Source organism: Crinia signifera, chromosome 3 (assembly GCF_055691185.1).
Source record: "Crinia signifera chromosome 3, ASM5569118v1, whole genome shotgun sequence".
Taxonomy (NCBI): domain Eukaryota; kingdom Metazoa; phylum Chordata; class Amphibia; order Anura; family Myobatrachidae; genus Crinia; species Crinia signifera.
In genome coordinates, this window is record NC_139219.1 from 159746551 (window position 1) to 159764713 (window position 18163).

General features: G+C 44.7%; 1 protein-coding gene across 5 annotated transcripts in view; it reads left to right on the forward strand.

The window, feature by feature from the left end:
* Window positions 1–18163, forward strand: part of FAM184A (family with sequence similarity 184 member A) — a 211401-nt gene that overhangs the window by 152456 nt on the left and 40782 nt on the right. For 3 of the 5 annotated variants that reach the window (XM_083176804.1, XM_083176800.1, XM_083176802.1), the window contains exons 11-13: window positions 11712–11753; window positions 16551–16763; window positions 17305–17458. In XM_083176804.1, coding sequence (XP_083032930.1) covers window positions 11712–11753; window positions 16551–16763; window positions 17305–17458 — 409 coding nt within the window. The remainder of the gene's footprint in view (window positions 1–11711; window positions 11754–16550; window positions 16764–17304; window positions 17459–18163) is intronic. The other 2 variants (XM_083176801.1, XM_083176803.1) reach the window with 1 other exon arrangement.

Sequence of the window (18163 nt, forward strand, 5' to 3'; positions counted from 1 at the left end):
CAGCTGGGTGATCTGGAAAATGTGGACCGTTGGTCAGGGGCGTAACTATAGCACCGCAGCCCCCGCCACCGCGGGGGGGGGGGCGCTGTGCATGTGGGGGCGCCGGGGGCTGCGGTGCTATAGTTACCCCCCCCAATCATAGGCGAATCTAGAATTATGGTATTGGGTGGTCCCAGATCTAGACATAACAGCAGGGGAGGCTTTGCGCGGCGCAGCCGCGCGTCAAAAAGGGGGTGTGGTCTCATGGGAAGGAGGCGTGGCATCACAAAAAGGGGTGTGGTATTACACTTTAGACCATACACAGTAATGCCCATTACACATTTTAGCAAACTCCGTAATACCCATTACACATAAAGCCACACGCCGTAATGCCAATTACACATAAGGCCACACACCATAGTGCCCATTACACATTGTGCCACATATCATGATGCCTATTACATACTATATATATAACAAACCGTAATGCCGGGGCTTCCGGTTCCGGCGCTGGAGGAAGTAGCAGCTCCCAACTAGGGCTCCGTGTGCTCCCCAGCCTAACACCCAGCCGACCGAGACCATCCCCGCTGGTCCCCCCCCATACCCACCTGTATTCAGAGGGGCTGCGACGAGGAACGAACGGAGCCGTTCCCCGCCTGGATCGCGGCATCACAGACCCTGCTCCCGCGCGACCAAAGTCCTCACTCCAGGCGGCACGAGACTCCGGACGCGCTCCTGTGCAGGGAGACGCTGACGGGAGCGATCACTCCTCCCCCCGGCTGACGCCGCCAACCAGACCCGGACCCCCGAACGGAGGTGACTGCCGGGTGACACTCAGTGCCCGGAGTCTGACTCCTGGGACGCCGGGACCCTCTAACCGCCCGCAACAGTATACAAAGGGCGGCGCCCGCAAAGCCACGCACACAGGCACACTATAACGCTGCACTGGGCGAGCCAAACAGCAGCTGCACAGGCGGAGGTAAGCTCCACACCCTGCCCCTACACTCAAGCAGCCCCAGCTCTTCAAGCACCCACACCCGCTCAAGACAGGACACCCCTCCTGATTGCTGCAGCCCTGCTGTAACCAGCACCCAATACCCTCCCAGAACGGTTTATTCTACAGAGATCCCACTGTCCTGCACTGCCCATCCTCTCCACAGAGACCCTTCAGGCGGTAAACACCCCTTCCAGCTTCTAAGCTCTAGCTGACCCTGAATCCCCCCCTACCATGAATAAAGGGCAGCAAACTCCAGCATCAGACGAAACCCCAAGACACCGCTCATCCAGCCGTCAAGCTAGGGACAAAATGGCAGCCGCAGCACCTCCCATTACACAGCCCAAACCCCAGGGCACTGTTACTAAGGGGAAGAAGGGCGGTGAACCCCAGGACACTGCAATTGCCCCCACACAGTCTGAAAACACTGTGACATCCCCGTTATGGACCTCAGGAGATGAGACTTTGCCCGACCTGACCGGCAACCCACCCTCACCTGATCTGGGACGGCTACTAACTCAAACCCCAAAACCACATGAGGGCCCAGTTACCTATACGACATTGTGCAGGCCATACAAGACACGATTGGCCCAATTATGGAAGCCCATGCAGGAAAAGTAACACAAGCAGTCCAAGACATGAAGTCGCAATTTAAACAACTTACAAAGAGGGTAACCCACACCGAACACCTGACTGGAGAGATGTTCCAAGACGTCACCACGCTTAAAGCCCAACATGAAGCCATGCGGAAATCACAATACCAAATGCAGGCAAATATAGATGACCTGGAGAACCGTTCCAGAAGGAACAACCTCAGGGTGGTGGGTCTACCTGAAGAAGTAAAAGGACAGGCCTTATATACCTTCATACAAACTACACTCCCAGAAATGTTATCAGTCACTGAGGAATGCACGGGATTGATAATTGAACGAGCCCACAGAATAGGCCCCCAACGATCCTCCACCGATGCACGCCCCCGACCAGTTATCTTCCGCTGTCTCAACTACATCCACAAGGAAGCTCTATGGACGGCCTCGAGGAGAAAACGAGACATATCCTGGAATGGCTCCAAACTCATCCTGTTTCAAGACTACTCCGCTGAAGTAGCAAGGGCGCGAAAGGAATTTACACCTCTCTGTTCCCGGCTAGCCAAAAACAACAGGAAGTTTGCCCTGCTGTACCCAGCGCGCCTCCGCATATTTTCTGGTTCTTCCTTCAAGGACTTCTCTACAGTATCGGACGGTGAGGCCTTCCTCTCAGAAGAAACACCTGAGGAGACATCAGCATCACCGTCCTCTCAACCCCTCTTCACCCAAGACCAGCAGGAGTGACACCCCCACTTTCACCCCCTACACCCATTTCACCCAATACCACCCCCCACCTGCTATCCCCACTACTTTCTACTTTCTCCTCCTTATGCTACCTAGAATTGAATCTCTTCTCTGCAAGACATTCCAGTTAAAATACATTACCTTCGAAAGATGAAAAAACAGATCTTACCTTTTACCCCCCCCCCCCCCGCCTTCTATGTCCGCCAGAAGACTGTGCTAGAGACGGTAATTGAAATTGGAGAAAACATTCCAAACTTTTGAGCCCATGGTTCAGTTTTTGGCTGCCTCTCACTTTACCGGGACTCCATGTACAAAGAATCAAACAAAACTTGTAAAGGGGTAATCAAAGCAGCTAAAATATTATATGAAGAGTGCATAGCCACTGAAAGCAAAACCAACCCAAAGAAGTTTTTTAAATACATAAATAGTAAACGTTTAATTAAGGAAAACATAGGCCCACTAACTGATACTAGTGGAAAAAGTGTTACTGAGGACAAGGGAAAAGCAAAACTGTTAAATGAGTTCTTCTCATCAGTATTTACTAAGGGAGAGCAGACTGTGGAACGAACATTTACCACAAACGGGACAAATAAGCCAGATCTCATTGTGGATTTCACGCCGAAGGAAATAATACTGAGGCTAAGCAAACTCAAAACAAATAAGTCACCAGGGCCAGATGGGATTCATCCGAGGGTATTAATGGAATTAAGGGATGAACTAGCTACCCCCCTACATTATATTTTTAGCAAGTCACTATCGTCAGGTATAGTACCAAAAGATTGGAGAATAGCAGAGGTAGTGCCAATATTCAAAAAAGGAAAAAAGGAAGATCCCGCTAATTACAGACCCGTTAGTTTAACATCAATTGTGGGTAAACTATTTGAAGGATTTTTAAGGGATGGTATCCAGGAATATTTAGATAATCACCGTCTACTCAGTACTAACCAACGTGGGTTCGTGAAAAATCGTTCATGCCAAACTAATCTACTAGGGTTCTATGAAGAGGTTAGCAAAAACCTCGATAATGGAAATGCTGTAGATGTGATTTTCCTAGATTTCGCTAAAGCATTTGATACTGTCCCACACAAGAGATTGATTAATAAAATGGAGAACCTAGGATTGGGTGAAAATATCTGCAGATGGGTAGGGAATTGGCTATGTAATAGAGAACAAAGAGTGGTTGTGAATGGTGCCGTATCAGATATGATACCGGTACTAAGTGGAGTGCCCCAGGGCTCGGTTTTGGGGCCCATTCTGTTTAACATTTTTATTAACGATATTGGGATAGGGTTACTCAGCAATGTATCCATCTTTGCGGACGATACAAAACTTAGCAAAGTCATCAAATCACCAGAAGATGTCACCATGCTTCAAAATGATCTTGCAATTCTAGATGAGTGGGCTAAAAAATGGAAGATGAGGTTCAATGTAGATAAATGTAAGGTTATGCACCTTGGGAGACACAACCAGTGTGCAAGTTACAACCTTAGCGGAGAGGAACTGGGTAATTCCATACTTGAAAAGGATCTAGGAGTCCAAATAGACAGCAATCTAGGATGTAGTGCCCATTGTAATGTAGCTACAAAAAAGGCCAACAAAATTCTGGCATGTATTAAGAGGGGAATGGAAACTAAGGACTCAAGGGTAATTATGCCACTATATAAAGCATTGGTGAGACCTCACCTAGAGTATGGAGTACAGTTCTGGGCCCCACACTATAAAAAGGACATCATAGAATTAGAAAAAGTCCAAAGGCGAGCAACAAAGCTTATTAGGGGAATGGAGAATTTAAGCTACGGGGAGAGATTAAGCAATTTGGGACTATTTACATTAGAAAAGAGACATTTAAGGGGGGACATGCTCAACATGTACAAGTATATCAAGGGCCAATATAAGGAACTGTCACACACCCTATTTTCTACTAGAAAGGAATCTAGGACGCGAGGGCATGAGTATAGATTAGAAGAAAAAAGATTTCATTCAGCTAGTAGAAAGAATTTCTTTACGGTCAGAACAGTCAAACTCTGGAACTCTCTTCCCAGAGAGGTGGTAATGGCTGGCTCATTAAATGCGTTCAAGGCAAAGTTGGACAAACATTTACTGGAGAAAAACATCCATGGGTACAAATAAGAAATATAATTTGTCTGTAAAATACCAGAACCTACCAAATCAGCAATGGATATCAATACCAGGTTGAACTAGATGGACGCAAGTCTTTTTTCAGCCTTACCTACTATGTAACTATGTAACTATGTATGTGGAACACATAATGTTTATACTAAGTAGAGAGGACCAGCGAGGTTAAAGTAATTATCTAGGATATTCTCTGCTCCTTGCTGTTACACACAGGAAGGAATCATAGGTCAGTTGTTTATAAGTTCACACCATTAAGGTGTCTGTTAATATCTGCTTGGTAAGGCTGAGGGAGACAGGGTCTGCTGGTTCAGCCCCTTAGGCACAAGCCTACACTCACCTCATCCGTTACCAACCGGAAGTTTATAATGGATAATAAGAAGGTTAGGTGCACCAGAAGCACCTGGTTTGTATTAGTGTTGATGTTTTTATGGTTATTGTTGTTTGTCTCCCCTCCTTCCCTCATGTTTTTTCCCCAGAACCCCAAAAGGTATCTAACATGGTTTTGTCTACTCAGATACTTCCCAGCTGCTGCCCACCAGCCGCAGGAGCCGAGAAGTTGGCCCCACGCGTCTAAATCAATCGAACATCTACAGATCTGTGAGTTACCTTGTCTCCCGACTGACCCATGACTTCCCTGAAATTCGGAACTTTTAATGTCGGGGGTTTCCACTCCCCCGCAAAAAGAAAAAAAACTTTGCTATATCTTTCCAGAGTGGGGATTGAGGTGGCGTTCCTACAGGAAACGCATCTGGTACCTGCTGAGATTCTTAAATTAAATACCCTAGGTTGGCAGGTGTTGTCATCAGCTCCCTATAATTCTAAGGCCAGGTGAGTAGCCACCCTCATAAAGAAATCCATACCAACTGAGACACACTCTTCACAATCTGACCCAGGGGGACGATACACAATAACTGACGTAACCATACACTCCACTCGATACACGCTTGCCAATATCTACGCTCCCAATGCTAATCAGAGCCAATTTAACATAGATATGGTCGCGAGATTACTTCCCTATGCCCACCAGCAAATAGTCATGGCCGGAGACTTCAATCTGGCTGCCTCTAACATACTTGACAGAAATATCACTGTGCCTTCTAGGCGACAGACATCCAAATATGGAATCCAGTACATACTAACCCAATTACAATTAGTAGATGTTTGGAGGGCATGCCACCCGGTTGACCGGGAGTACACGTGCCTCTCAGCAGCACACGGCTCCCTATCCAGGATAGACTATGTACTGATGTCCCCGTCCCTATTTTCGAGAGTTCAAGATTCAGCACTTGAACCTATAACCATATCTGACCATGGGATCAGCTGGGTGGCGATCGCGACATACATAGATAGAGGCCCGGTGAGACAGTGGCGCTTCCCATCCCAGCTAATCGATTCGGAAAACTTCCGTAACATGCTAGATGCAACCTGGATGGATTACAAACACTCTAATGTACAGGCAGAGGAAAACGACCCCCTCCTATTCTGGCAGGCTTCCAAGCCGGTCCTTAGAGGCTCCATGATGTCTTATACTTCAAAACATAAAAAGGAATCCCAGAAGCTCTATCTAGAATCCCAAACTAGACTGACGGATGCGTATCAGTTATTTCAAAAAAGCCCCACAAGGACAAACAAGACCCAGTATGAGGAGCAGAAATCGCTTTTTGATATTTTACTATCAAAAATGGAGTCTAAACTCACATTTCTCTCCCAGGCCAGATTCCACAAACATGGAAATAGGGCGAGCAGACTTATGTCAAATCTGTTACGAGGCCAACACATCCCAACCACTATACAAGCCCTCCAAAAAACGGATGGCACAGTAGTACACTCCGGTTCACAAATAGCAGAAACCCTACATACCTTTTACGAAAACCTATACTCCCAACCCCAAGTAGACTTACAGGAGAAAGAGAAATTTTGGGAATCCTTAACACACCCGACGCTAGACGTAGACTCCTCACACTCACTGACAGTCCCTATAACAGAAGAAGAGATCTTGGCCACTATTAAAGCCCTAAAGACAGGAAAATCCCCAGGCCCCGACGGGCTATCTAATGAATATTATAAGCTATTGGCCCCTAAGTTAGTCAAGCCCCTTTGCTCTCTATATAATGCAATTCTGCAGGGCGCACCCCCCCACACTATATTTCAATTCAGCAATACTAAAAATCATACATAAACCGGGTAGAGACCCCCTTCTCCCGAGTTCTTATAGACCTATCTCCCTTTTAAATACGGACTACAAAATTTTCACAAAGCTCCTAGCCGATAGACTCAAACTCAAACTCCCTACACTGGTCCACCCTGACCAAACTGGGTTTGTATGGGGACGCCATTCCGTACTCAATGTGCGGAAGGCTCTTACAGCAATGCAATGGGTAGAGTCGGTCGGGCCCCCTGGCCCACACGCCCTGCTCTCTCTTGACGCAGAAAAGGCGTTTGACCTAGTCAACTGGGACCATCTTTTCCACACCATGAGAAGATTCGGACTCCCGACCGACTTTATCCGTACTATCCAACTACTATATAATAATTCGACCTCCCAAATACTAACCAATAATTACTTATCTGCCTCCCTCTCGATAGCTAGAGGGACAAGACAGGGATGCCCCTTGTCGCCGCTGCTTTTCGCTCTGGCGATTGAACCCCTGGCAATCACCCTGAGAGCTACTCGAGACTTTCAGGGTATAATGGTACATACGTCCGCAGTCAAAATAAGCCTCTTCGCTGATGACATACTGCTATTCATCTCCGATCCCAACACCTCCATTCCAGCTATACAAGATGTAATATCCCACTTCTCCCAGTTCTCAGGATTTAAAGTCAACTATGACAAGTCTCGCCTACTACCCTTCCATTCCTCCCAGGGTTTTTTCTCCTCCCCCTCATTCACCTCACAATTCACGATATGCCACCCCACCCTTAAATACTTGGGGGTTCAGATCCCCAACAAGCTAGAAGACCTTTACACTGTTAATTTTCCTCCCATATACTCGGCAGTAGAAAAGCAGCTAATGGGCTGGATGACACTCCCACTCTCACTTGCGGGTAGGATAACTGTTATAAAATCGGTAGCGTTTCCTAAACTTTCCTACCTACTACAAATGCTACCATTACATCTGAAAAAATCAGACCTACAAAAATTTAAGACACTATTTATAAAGTTTACCTGGGCGGGCAAAAAGCCTCGCATCCCCTTTGACCGACTACGACTCACGAAACAAGACGGAGGACTTGCTATGCCAGATATACAGGCCTTCTCACTAGCTTCCCACTTCAGATATATAACAGATTGGTTTCTAGACAGATCTGAATATACGACCCCCACTCTGGAAGGACATCTATTCCAATCATACTCCCCGGCAGCACTACTTCATGCTCCGGTTAGGATGATACATAAGCAGATCAGGGAGTCAATATTGTTTGGAGACACATACAGATCATGGAAAAAAATAAACAAAATACTACATAGAAACCCTACGTACTCCCCTTTCACCACTCTATGGGGTAACCCCTATTCATTCCTGGCATGGAGAATATGGAATTTAAGGGCTGGAGGGACAAAGGGATCACCAATATCCGCAAACTATTTGACCCAGGGGGCATTGTAGTGCCGTTCACAAACCTAGCAGAAAAATATGACATCCCCAATAGACAATTCTACATGTTTTTGCAAGCCAGACACTTTGCTCAATCTCAGTGCCACCCCATGGATAAAAAAGAGACCGCTGATCCCATAGATGCCCTACTTAGACCAGAATGCGTAATGGGATATAAGATACATTATCTATACTCCTCGCTGATTACAACTGACGTGAAACGATACCATGGACAATTACATGAGAAGTGGCTGACAGACATTCCTGACCTTCCGGCTCCTCCCAGATTATTTAACAAACTCTCATTCACGATGAAACATCTCCAATCCATATCCTTACAGGAAACACATATAAAATTTATCAACAGGGCATACATTGCCCCAGTACAAAGAGCCCACTTTGTTCCTGACGACACAGGGGCCTGCTATAAATGTCAAAAATCAAAAGCTACATACTATCACAACTTCTGGGAGTGCGGTAAGGTCAGGAATTTCTGGGACAAGCTGATGGGTTATGTCAACCATACATATAGCCTGAAACTTCAGAAAAACCCATTGGCTTGCCTATTCCTACAATTCCACACGTGGGAGCTCGGCCCCAAAAAGACGCAAATAATACCAATCCTTACAATCATTTTAACGCTAGCGAAGAAGTTAATACTTCTACATTGGATACACAGGAGAGCCCCCTCCATATTAGAACTAAAAAAAGCCATTCTCAATATACTCTTTTATGAAAGACAGAGCATGATACCCGATCTGGAAAAGGGAGCCCCACGATTTTACAAGAAGTGGGAACTATATATCAAAAGTCTTGACCAGTCTACACAAGAGCGCATACAAAAGCTCTTTGAATCTACCTCCTGGTACCTCTTACGGCAAATTGCCGGGTGATGGAGAAAACTGAAGAGTCTCTGCAAGGGAGCGGGTGAAGAGACATGTGACACAGAGTAACGAAACCCAAATATTGAATATCTGTCGTCCCCCCCCCCCCCTCCCCACATCTTCCCACCCCCCTTTTTTTCCCTCTTTGTTGTCTAAGTGAGATGAGTGTAGGTATAAATGTAATAGTTAATTTGTTGGTTGTTGCTGATATCAATGGTATAGCCGTTTGAGCTCAATAACTGAGACACCTAAGTCTGGAAGAATACTCTCTTCAAAGTGGAACTTTGAACCCCACCCTGTATACTACAAATACAGACTGTCGAGACTTATAGGAATAGATGAGTCAACACAGAATCTCAGACTAGTAATGAATATAATACCAGGCTCTTTATTTTTCAATTCATGTTAACCTTATAATACAAATATAGTTTGTTGGTAATTGTTTATATAATAGTGATTAGAAATTAGAGACATACTAATTGGATATATGTTAAAGAGGAAATAGGGACACAGATAGCGATCGATCTCTCGTACCCTATGAAGACAACGCCAATGTTTAAGAAAAGTACAATACATGTAACATATGCTCATCAATACTGTATACTGTTTATTTTATAATGCAAAATAAAAATCGTTTTACAAAAAAAAAAAAAAACGTAATGCCCATTACATATTTGCCACATAAGTGCTGCTTACCTACGTGCTCATTGCTAGGGGGTTCTTGCTTGATGGCACCATAGTACCCATTACACATGATGCCGCACAACATAGTACCCATTACACATGATGCCGCGCACCATAGTACCCATTACACTTGATGCCGCGCACCATAGTACCCATTACACATGATGCCACACACCATAGTACCCATTACACATGATGCTGCACACCATAGTACCCATTACACATGATGCCACACACCATAGTACCCATTACACATGATGCCGTGTACCATAGTACCCATTACACATGATGCTGCACACATAATGTACCTTACACATGATGCTGCACACATAATGCCGCTTACACATGATGCTGCACACCGTAATGCCCCTTTGAAATAATACCCCTTTCACAACAGAAAATGCAGGGAATTTCCCAGGAATATGGTCCCAGGATCATGCAGGGACATTCCCAGGCTGGTGTATAAGGGGTCAGCCTGGGAATGTCCCTGCATTTTCTGGTGTGAGGGGGAGAGACAACCACTCTCCTCTCCCTACTCCCCTTTAACAAACCAGCTATATCTTCGGAACCAACTGACCCATTTACATGAGACCAGTATCATATTGAAGAACTTTTGAGTTGGCTTCGAATGATTTTGGTCCCATTAAACTGGGCTGTTTGGTTCCAGAGAAATCTGCCCTCAAAAAACATAAACAGTCATGAAATTACATTTAAGAAATGAAAAAAAAAAAACGGTTTAACCTCAATATCCCTGGAACCAATTAATCCATATAGATCCAGCCTGGTATCAGATTGAAGGCCCAGCGATTTGGGTTCGACTGAGATCAACCTCGAGCTTCAGTGATGCCGAAGGGGGAACTGGCAGCCGTTGAACTGGGTGGGGGTCCCATGTTATCCTATAGGGAAAACGTTCCAGCTTTGCCTGGCCGTATCTCCGGTTCCCAGAGGGCTAGAGACACGGGGCTGGGCTCGTTGGAAAGCCCCATCCATCAGCTACAAAATGGGCTAATGGGTGGTCCTGTGCACCCCCGGACCACCCCCTAGATTCGCCTATGCCCCCAATCCCCCGCAGACTTACGTATCTTGCTGGTCCCGGCGGCTCCGTTCTTCTGATGAGGACCACAACCAAATGGCCGCCCCCATATAGCAAACAGTTCTCTGAAACTGTCTGCTGTACGGGGGCGGCCATTTTGTGGTGGTCCTCAGCAGATGAACGGACGGAGCCGCCGGGACCAGCGCGATAGGTAAGACTGCGGGGGAGGGGGTTAGCATAGGCGGCGGGGCGACAGGGTGGCCGGGGGGGGTGCTTCACGGGGCGGCGGCGGGGGGTGGGTATGGGCGCCCCCCCCCTAACGGCGGGGGGGCGCCCAAAACGTAGCTAAGCCACTGCCGTTGGTAGATCTCAAGGACACGTTTGGCCACCCCTGCCATACCCGTTCTATAAGTATATCGGCCACATTGTGTAGTGAGTACCAGCAATTACTTGCTCCAGGTTGTCGACAGAAGTGTTACCCATCTAACACATGAGCGAGCCTGGCAGATGATGGCATGCAGGCAGATGCAGGGTGTACGGTATATATTGCTGATATCTCTGATATCTGATATATTGATATCTCCGGTGTGCCACCACTGGTAACACACATCATGCAGTGTGTACCCAGCCTTAGAAACTGATTGGTTTCTCCTATATCTCTCTTCGCTTTATCTCCCCCTCAGTGATGTCAAAGCATTGTAGTGATAAGAACCAATGGGGCAGATGTATTAAGCCTTACCAAGAGATAAATGCCAGGGTGATAAAGAGAGATAAACGCCCAGCCAATCACCTGCTAACTGCCATGTTACAGGCTGTGTTTGAAAAAAGTCAGTAAGGAGCTGATTGGCTGGACATTTATCACCCTTGCATTTATCTCTTTTTAAGGCTTAATACATCTGCCCCAACGTCACCACTTACTCATTTTGTTCTTTGTCTAATTTGCATATATCATGTGTGTGTTTCCTAGCCCTAATTAATTTTATGTTGTCCATGTCTATGTCTTATTTATTTTTATTTTACTTTGTTGTTTTCTGAATGTTTCCCTTTGATCTTGTGATCTTCTTTTCATAGCGGCACTCTCTGGGTGAGGCATTACATAAATCCATCAGTAATGTAAGTCAGCTGCGTGTACTACAGCATTGGCATAGAGGCATGCCCGCATTATCATTTGCACTGCAGCTGGTCTACCAATTGCCTGCCGCTGTTCATCATCTTGCTACACGTTTACTTGCTATATTCACAGCACTGTCTTTAATCTGTGTCCATTGAATTTTTGAAAATCAATCTCCCTGAAAGTGGATCAGCAGCAGAGGAATGTATTGATTGTACACAACATACATCAGGCATTAGGATCCCATTATCCCGCTTTGGCAGTTGTAAACTCAGCATTTGCTTTGTGATGTTACAAGAAGGCTGGCTATATGCTCTCACAGACTGCTGGAAAGCATGATTTGAATGGCACTTTAATGGGTTCTGCTATCGCATCATCAATAAACTGTATACATATATTGAGTACACCGATAATGATATAAGCAAGTATTCTATAGGATAAAGTACATAACGCAACATCACTATATCGTAGATAGGCAGAATACCCTTTGAAGCATGACAAATTTACTAGCGTACCAAGTTCATGTTTCTGCTGTGTAAATGCTGTGTGACATGAGTAGTTATGTAATATTGTTGGGACTGAGCAACGGTATGGGGCAGGAGAGTGACGGCTATGTGAGGGAATATGACAAATATTAATTAAAGATGGTCTTTATAATGTTACTAAATATTTGAAAGAAATAACTGGGTGAGTTTAAAGCCCCATACACACTACAGGATATAGTAAAAGATATTGATCAGAAAGGGCATTCTGAGCATTCATTAACCCTTTCAGGTCCAACAACTAATCAGGCTCAACAGCCCTAGCGCTTGTAACTTAACATCGGTCAACATTCAACGCAGACCATTTTTGAATAAAAAAAATGACAATTAATTTAAACATTTACTCCAGACTGTTGAAATTGCAAATAAAAAAAATTAGATGGCAAAGGGTTAATGATGCGTCCTAAACTACCGTTGATGTCTGCTGAACATGCAGGTCAATATGGCTATGTAGCCAATGACCCATATGTTCAGCGGGTCCCGGTGATGTCATTGAACGATATAGTTTACAAATATTATTCAGTGCGTACACTTAATAACCTGTTGATATTTTAACTGTATCAGCCACGGCTAGGATCACCTAGTGTGTCTTGGGCTTTTATCCTTTTGAGTGCCAACATCTCTGTGAGAGATGTGCAAAATATCCTCTAAAAATGCCATCGTTGCTCACATTTGTTATATAAATTCAAATAAAAATGTGTAAAAAAAAAAAGATTCTATTTTCAATATAAAGTAAACATAACTGGTCATTATGATGAATAAAAATGTTTGCTTGGCAATTTTTACACCTATTTTGCCAAATTCACTTGGCACTCAACGGGTTAATCTACTCTCACTTTTCCGATTTAGGTCTGATTTCACCCGATTCCGACGAATCGGGCCCAAATCAGATGTGTCTGACATCTGATCTAATGTGATGTCCCATGCGCATTTGATCAGACCCGGTGCTGCACGTATGATCTCTGTGTCCGACCCACTTCCAGTGCCAGTGGGGATCGCATGCAGAAAGGCCGTATGCAATGTATTACATGCGATCCTGCTGCCAGGGAGAGTCCAGGGCGGCTGGAGGGAGATTTTATTAATCTTCTCCGAGGGGAGACGTTACATAGGGTCTTATTCTAGTTCACTCTTAGAGGCAAATTCCTTCTTAGCGGGACAAAACCATGTGCACTGCAGGGGGGGGGGGGGGGCAGATGTAACATGTGCAGAGAGAATTAGATTTGGGTGGGGTTTTACTTCAAAGTGAGATCTATATTGCAGTGTAAAAATAAAGCAGTCAGTATTTTCCTTGCACAGAAACAAAATAACTCACCCAAAGCTAAATCTCTATGCACATGTTACATCTGCCTCCCTACAGTGCATATGGTTTTGTCCAGCTAAGAAGGAATTTGCCTCTAAGAGTGAACTAGAATAAGGCCCATAGTGTGTGGGCACCTTAACACTTGTAACTATGGTTTGTTCCAGCTTTAGAGGTATTCAGTAATTACTGTATCTGCTTTGTTATAAGATAGTCATAAGAAGAAAACTGATGAATGTGACAGAATCGTGCATGGCTAGCAGGGCAACCAATTAGGTTACATTTAGTGCACCTTTTCTCATGAGCTGGCTCTGTTTTAATACATCTTACAATGTTCAGCCTTGTTATGGAGAAAGTTGCAGGCCATCAAACATTTTGGCAGATGAAATAGAAAATATGCTGTCTAGGGAAAACAGTTACTTTTAATGGGATTTCATTTCCGTGACAAAATTGTAATGTAGCATTGGCAGCCAGTAGGGAGTAGGCGCTGATAAATAGCCAGGCCTCAAATGCTCATTCATACCAGTCACTGTATTACTAGAAATGCTGCCATATATTTTCCAGCAGACAGCAGTCCTGTCTCATTAAATGCTGCTTTGCAAGAAGAGAAAAAAATAGTGGCGCATAAATTGTAGATTAGTGTTGGAAAATAACAACAAGATTGTAATCATGATGCCATATGTATTTGTGATAATTTTAGCATAAGTCTAAATACTGCCTGTACCACTGTTATCAAAAAGAGTAAGGTAAGCATAGTATATAGAATGGCCTGTTGGTTCCTTTACAGCCCATTCCATGAAATAAATGGCCACGGCTGCTTCTCACCTCTGTTATGTGTGCCGATGGCCACTAGAGGCTGCCCCATGGACCAAATCTAGGCTTAAATTGAGAGTGATAATGCAGGGAGATGACATCACATGATGTCAGTGTCTGCCCCAATTCAGAGAAATTAGCATAGTAGAAAAGTAAGTCCTGGACTACTTTTCTACTGTGAACAGAGAGGTCATTCCATGGTGAGCAACCATTAAATGAGTCTCCTCTGTGCAGGCGATTGCACATGGGTGTGTAAGTGTATACAGGGCCACCAAGAGGACGGCTGGGCCCCGGGAAAATAGAGGGGGCCTGGCCTTCAGCGGGGCATCTGGAGGAGGCGTGGCCACGTCCCCATGGAAAAATAAAATAAAGGACATGGAGATAGTTGACAGACTGCAGCCAGGGCAGCCGAGAGGAATGCGGGGCCTCAGCAAAATTTTAGGGCGTGGCCTAAGTGTTGGAGGTGTGGCCACCTCCAGTGCTTAGGCCACGCCCCCAAAATGTTTAGAGGTAGTGAAAGAAAACGGAGAAAACGGTTCTTGTGTAGTTTCATGGCGCCGTGCTACTTCCGGGTTGGGTACGCTCGCCAAACTATCTCAAAAAAAGTAACTTAACTCCATGCCAACGTGGATAGTTCATACCCCCACTACCCACGTTGGCATGGAGTTGATTTTAGATAGCGTGGCGAGCGTAGTGAGCCACCGAGCCCGCAGCGTGGGCGAGCGAAGCCCACGCTGGCGCTGTGAAACTACACAAGCATCGTAAAAACTCTTAACTCAGCTGCGGCAGCAGCACACACCTACAGCATGTCCTGTGCTGACAGCAGGCTCAGCATGAGCTCTCACGCTGTCAGTGAGATGCTCAGGCTGAGCCTGCTGTCAGCACAGCACATGCTGTAGAAGTGTTTGCTGCTGTTGCTGCCCGGGAGGGATGGAGGGGGAAGGGAGGGTCAGACCAATGGCCCTGCCGGGCCCCTCCAGCATGCCTGGACCTGGGTAATTAGTACCCGCTCCCCCTCCCTCTCGGCTGCCCTGGCTGCAGCTGTCTCTCTGCCCAGCTCAGCACACCCGGGCTAGGCTCCAAATATACGCAGCCTATTGTGCAGGTCTCAATCAGGATCTTGCTGCATTTGAAGAGAGGGTGCCAGTACTAGTGTCTATACACACACGCACAATGAGCCCCAGCTCCCACCAGTGGGACTTCCAGTCAGTTGCTGTGTGAGAAACGATTGACCCCAACCCCCCCCCCCCTTCTTCCCTGTAATCTGTCCATGGTGTCCTTCATTTTAGCAGGCTTTTAAATAGTTATTTAATAATTATCTAGAAACTTATATTGCTGATAACATACAATTCTATAAACCGTATAGCAAAATATACAAGTTTCTGAGACTTATTTATAGACAAATAAAGCCATAGCAGTCAGCAACTAGTGTTTCTATTGGAAATCAGACAGTGAATATACATGTCTGATTAGTTGCTGTGGTTTTGGTGGTGCAGATTTGCCTATTCCAGCGATTTTGGTAAATCATTTTCCCTGTAAATATGTTTTGGTATTTTAGTAACTTTTTTGTCACATTGCTGTAATACCCAAGTCACTGTGCTGGGAACATATACTGTAGCTCCCTGCATTACTCATGTGACAAAGGGTAAAGTGATGTGCAAAATGTAACATATGCATCTTTGGCAATTAGCTAACTTCAAGCTTGTACTTAAAGAAAACGTTTTCTCTTGTAATACTGTACCCAACAATCTGGCTCTATTTGATCCAGCAGTTGTGAATCCCTGACATTTCTTTGAAGTTTATTTTTGTTGTGCAATAGATGGCTGAGCTCTTTAGTATCAGAGATAAATGAAAAATGGTTTTAAACTCGAGGATAAAAACAAACCAAAAGTGGTTGAGTGTTAAAATGTTGAATTTAATATCATCACCTTATATAGCACAAACTCCTGCAGAAATAGCAGCTCTGGAATTATTATTATGAAATTGAATATAGTCAATCTAGTGGTTATTGACAGTAGACAAGCTTAGGAAACAAAAGTGATGGCTCATTTAAATGGAAATGTACAGCTGCAATCAGGGAATGGTTTTCTCCATTTATTTTATCATTACTTTTTTTTTTTTACCCTCAATTTATTTTGCTGTGCTAGATCTCATTGCTCAAACAGAATCTAGAGATGCAGCTGTGCCAGTCCCAGGGTGCTTTGCAGCAGCTGCAGGCACAGTTTGGTCAGGAGCGACAACGTCTCACCCGAGAGCTTCAAGAGTTGGAGGAGGAGCACCAGCAGAGACAGAGGTCACTGCAAGAAGCCCACATGATAGCATTTCAAAGTATGGAGGAGGCAAAGGATCAAAAACATAAAGCAAGTGACATTTATTACCATTATTTACTTTAGTTTATTTATTAAAGCCTTTTGTTATCTTGTTATATTCCTCTACTTCAATTGTACACTTCAAATAGGTTAATCGTGTGTTTTTAGTAACTGTATTCTAACTGGAGTCTAGGTTTAGTAGTATGATTACCATTTGCAAAGAACAAAATTATAGGCAATTAAAATTCATTTTATAAGACTTTTTAATAATATGTTTGGTACAAAGTATAATTACTAAGCAGCTGAAAGTCTACTTCCAGCACTGGACTTTTGTGATACATCACATATATAAGGTCATTATACTCTCTATAAGCAGTATATGATTTTATTTGAAAAAAAAAGTCACGGAAGCTGTTAGAAACTACAATTGTACAGGAAGATTGTTCTCTTGCTGGTAAAGCACTCGATACTTTAAGGTAATTTGTTCAATTTTCTTGTCTTCTTTTAGTCTGTGCAATTTATCTTTCAGCTTATAATGAGTACTGCAATTCTGGTAATCTTCTGCTGTATATCTTCTTATTCTGCTACCTAGGACCTGGAAGATCATTTGCATCACAAATACTCTGAGGAACTTCAGTCTGTAAAAGATGCTCACAAGCAGGTCATGGACATGCTGCGAGTGGAAATGGAGCAGGAGCTTCAGACTCTACGCTTTGAGCTAGAAGATGAGGGAAAAGCCATGCTAGGTGTGTATGTCTGAGCTAGAAGACAAGAGAAAAGCCATGCTAGGTGTGTATGTCTGAGCTAGAAGACAAGAGAAAGCCATGCTAGGTGTGTATGTCTGAGCTAGAAGACAAGAGAAAGCCATGCTAGGTGTGTATGTCTGAGCTAGAAGATGAGGGAAAATCCATGCTAGGTGTGTATGTCTGAGCTAGAAAACAGGAGAAAGCCATGCTAGGTGTGTATGTCTGAGCTAGAAGACAAGAGAAAGCCATGCTAGGTGTGTATGTCTGAGCTAGAAGACAGGAGAAAGCCATGCTAGGTGTGTATGTCTGAGCTAGAAGATGAGGGAAAAGCCATGCTAGGTGTGTATGTCTGAGCTAGAAGACAGGAGAAAGCCATGCTAGGTGTGTATGTCTGAGCTAGAAGACAAGAGAAAGCCATGCTAGGTATGTATGTCTGAGCTAGAAGACGGGAGAAAGCCATGCTAGGTGTGTATGTCTGAGCTAGAAGACAAGAGAAAGCCATGCTAGGTGTGTATGTCTGAGCTAGAAGACGGGAGAAAGCCATGCTAGGTGTGTATGTCTGAGCTAGAAGACAAGAGAAAGCCATGCTAGGTGTGTATGTCTGAGCTAGAAGACAGGAGAAAGTCATGCTAGGTGTGTATGTCTGAGCTAGAAGACAAGAGAAAGCCATGCTAGGTGTGTATGTCTGAGCTAGAAGACGAGAGA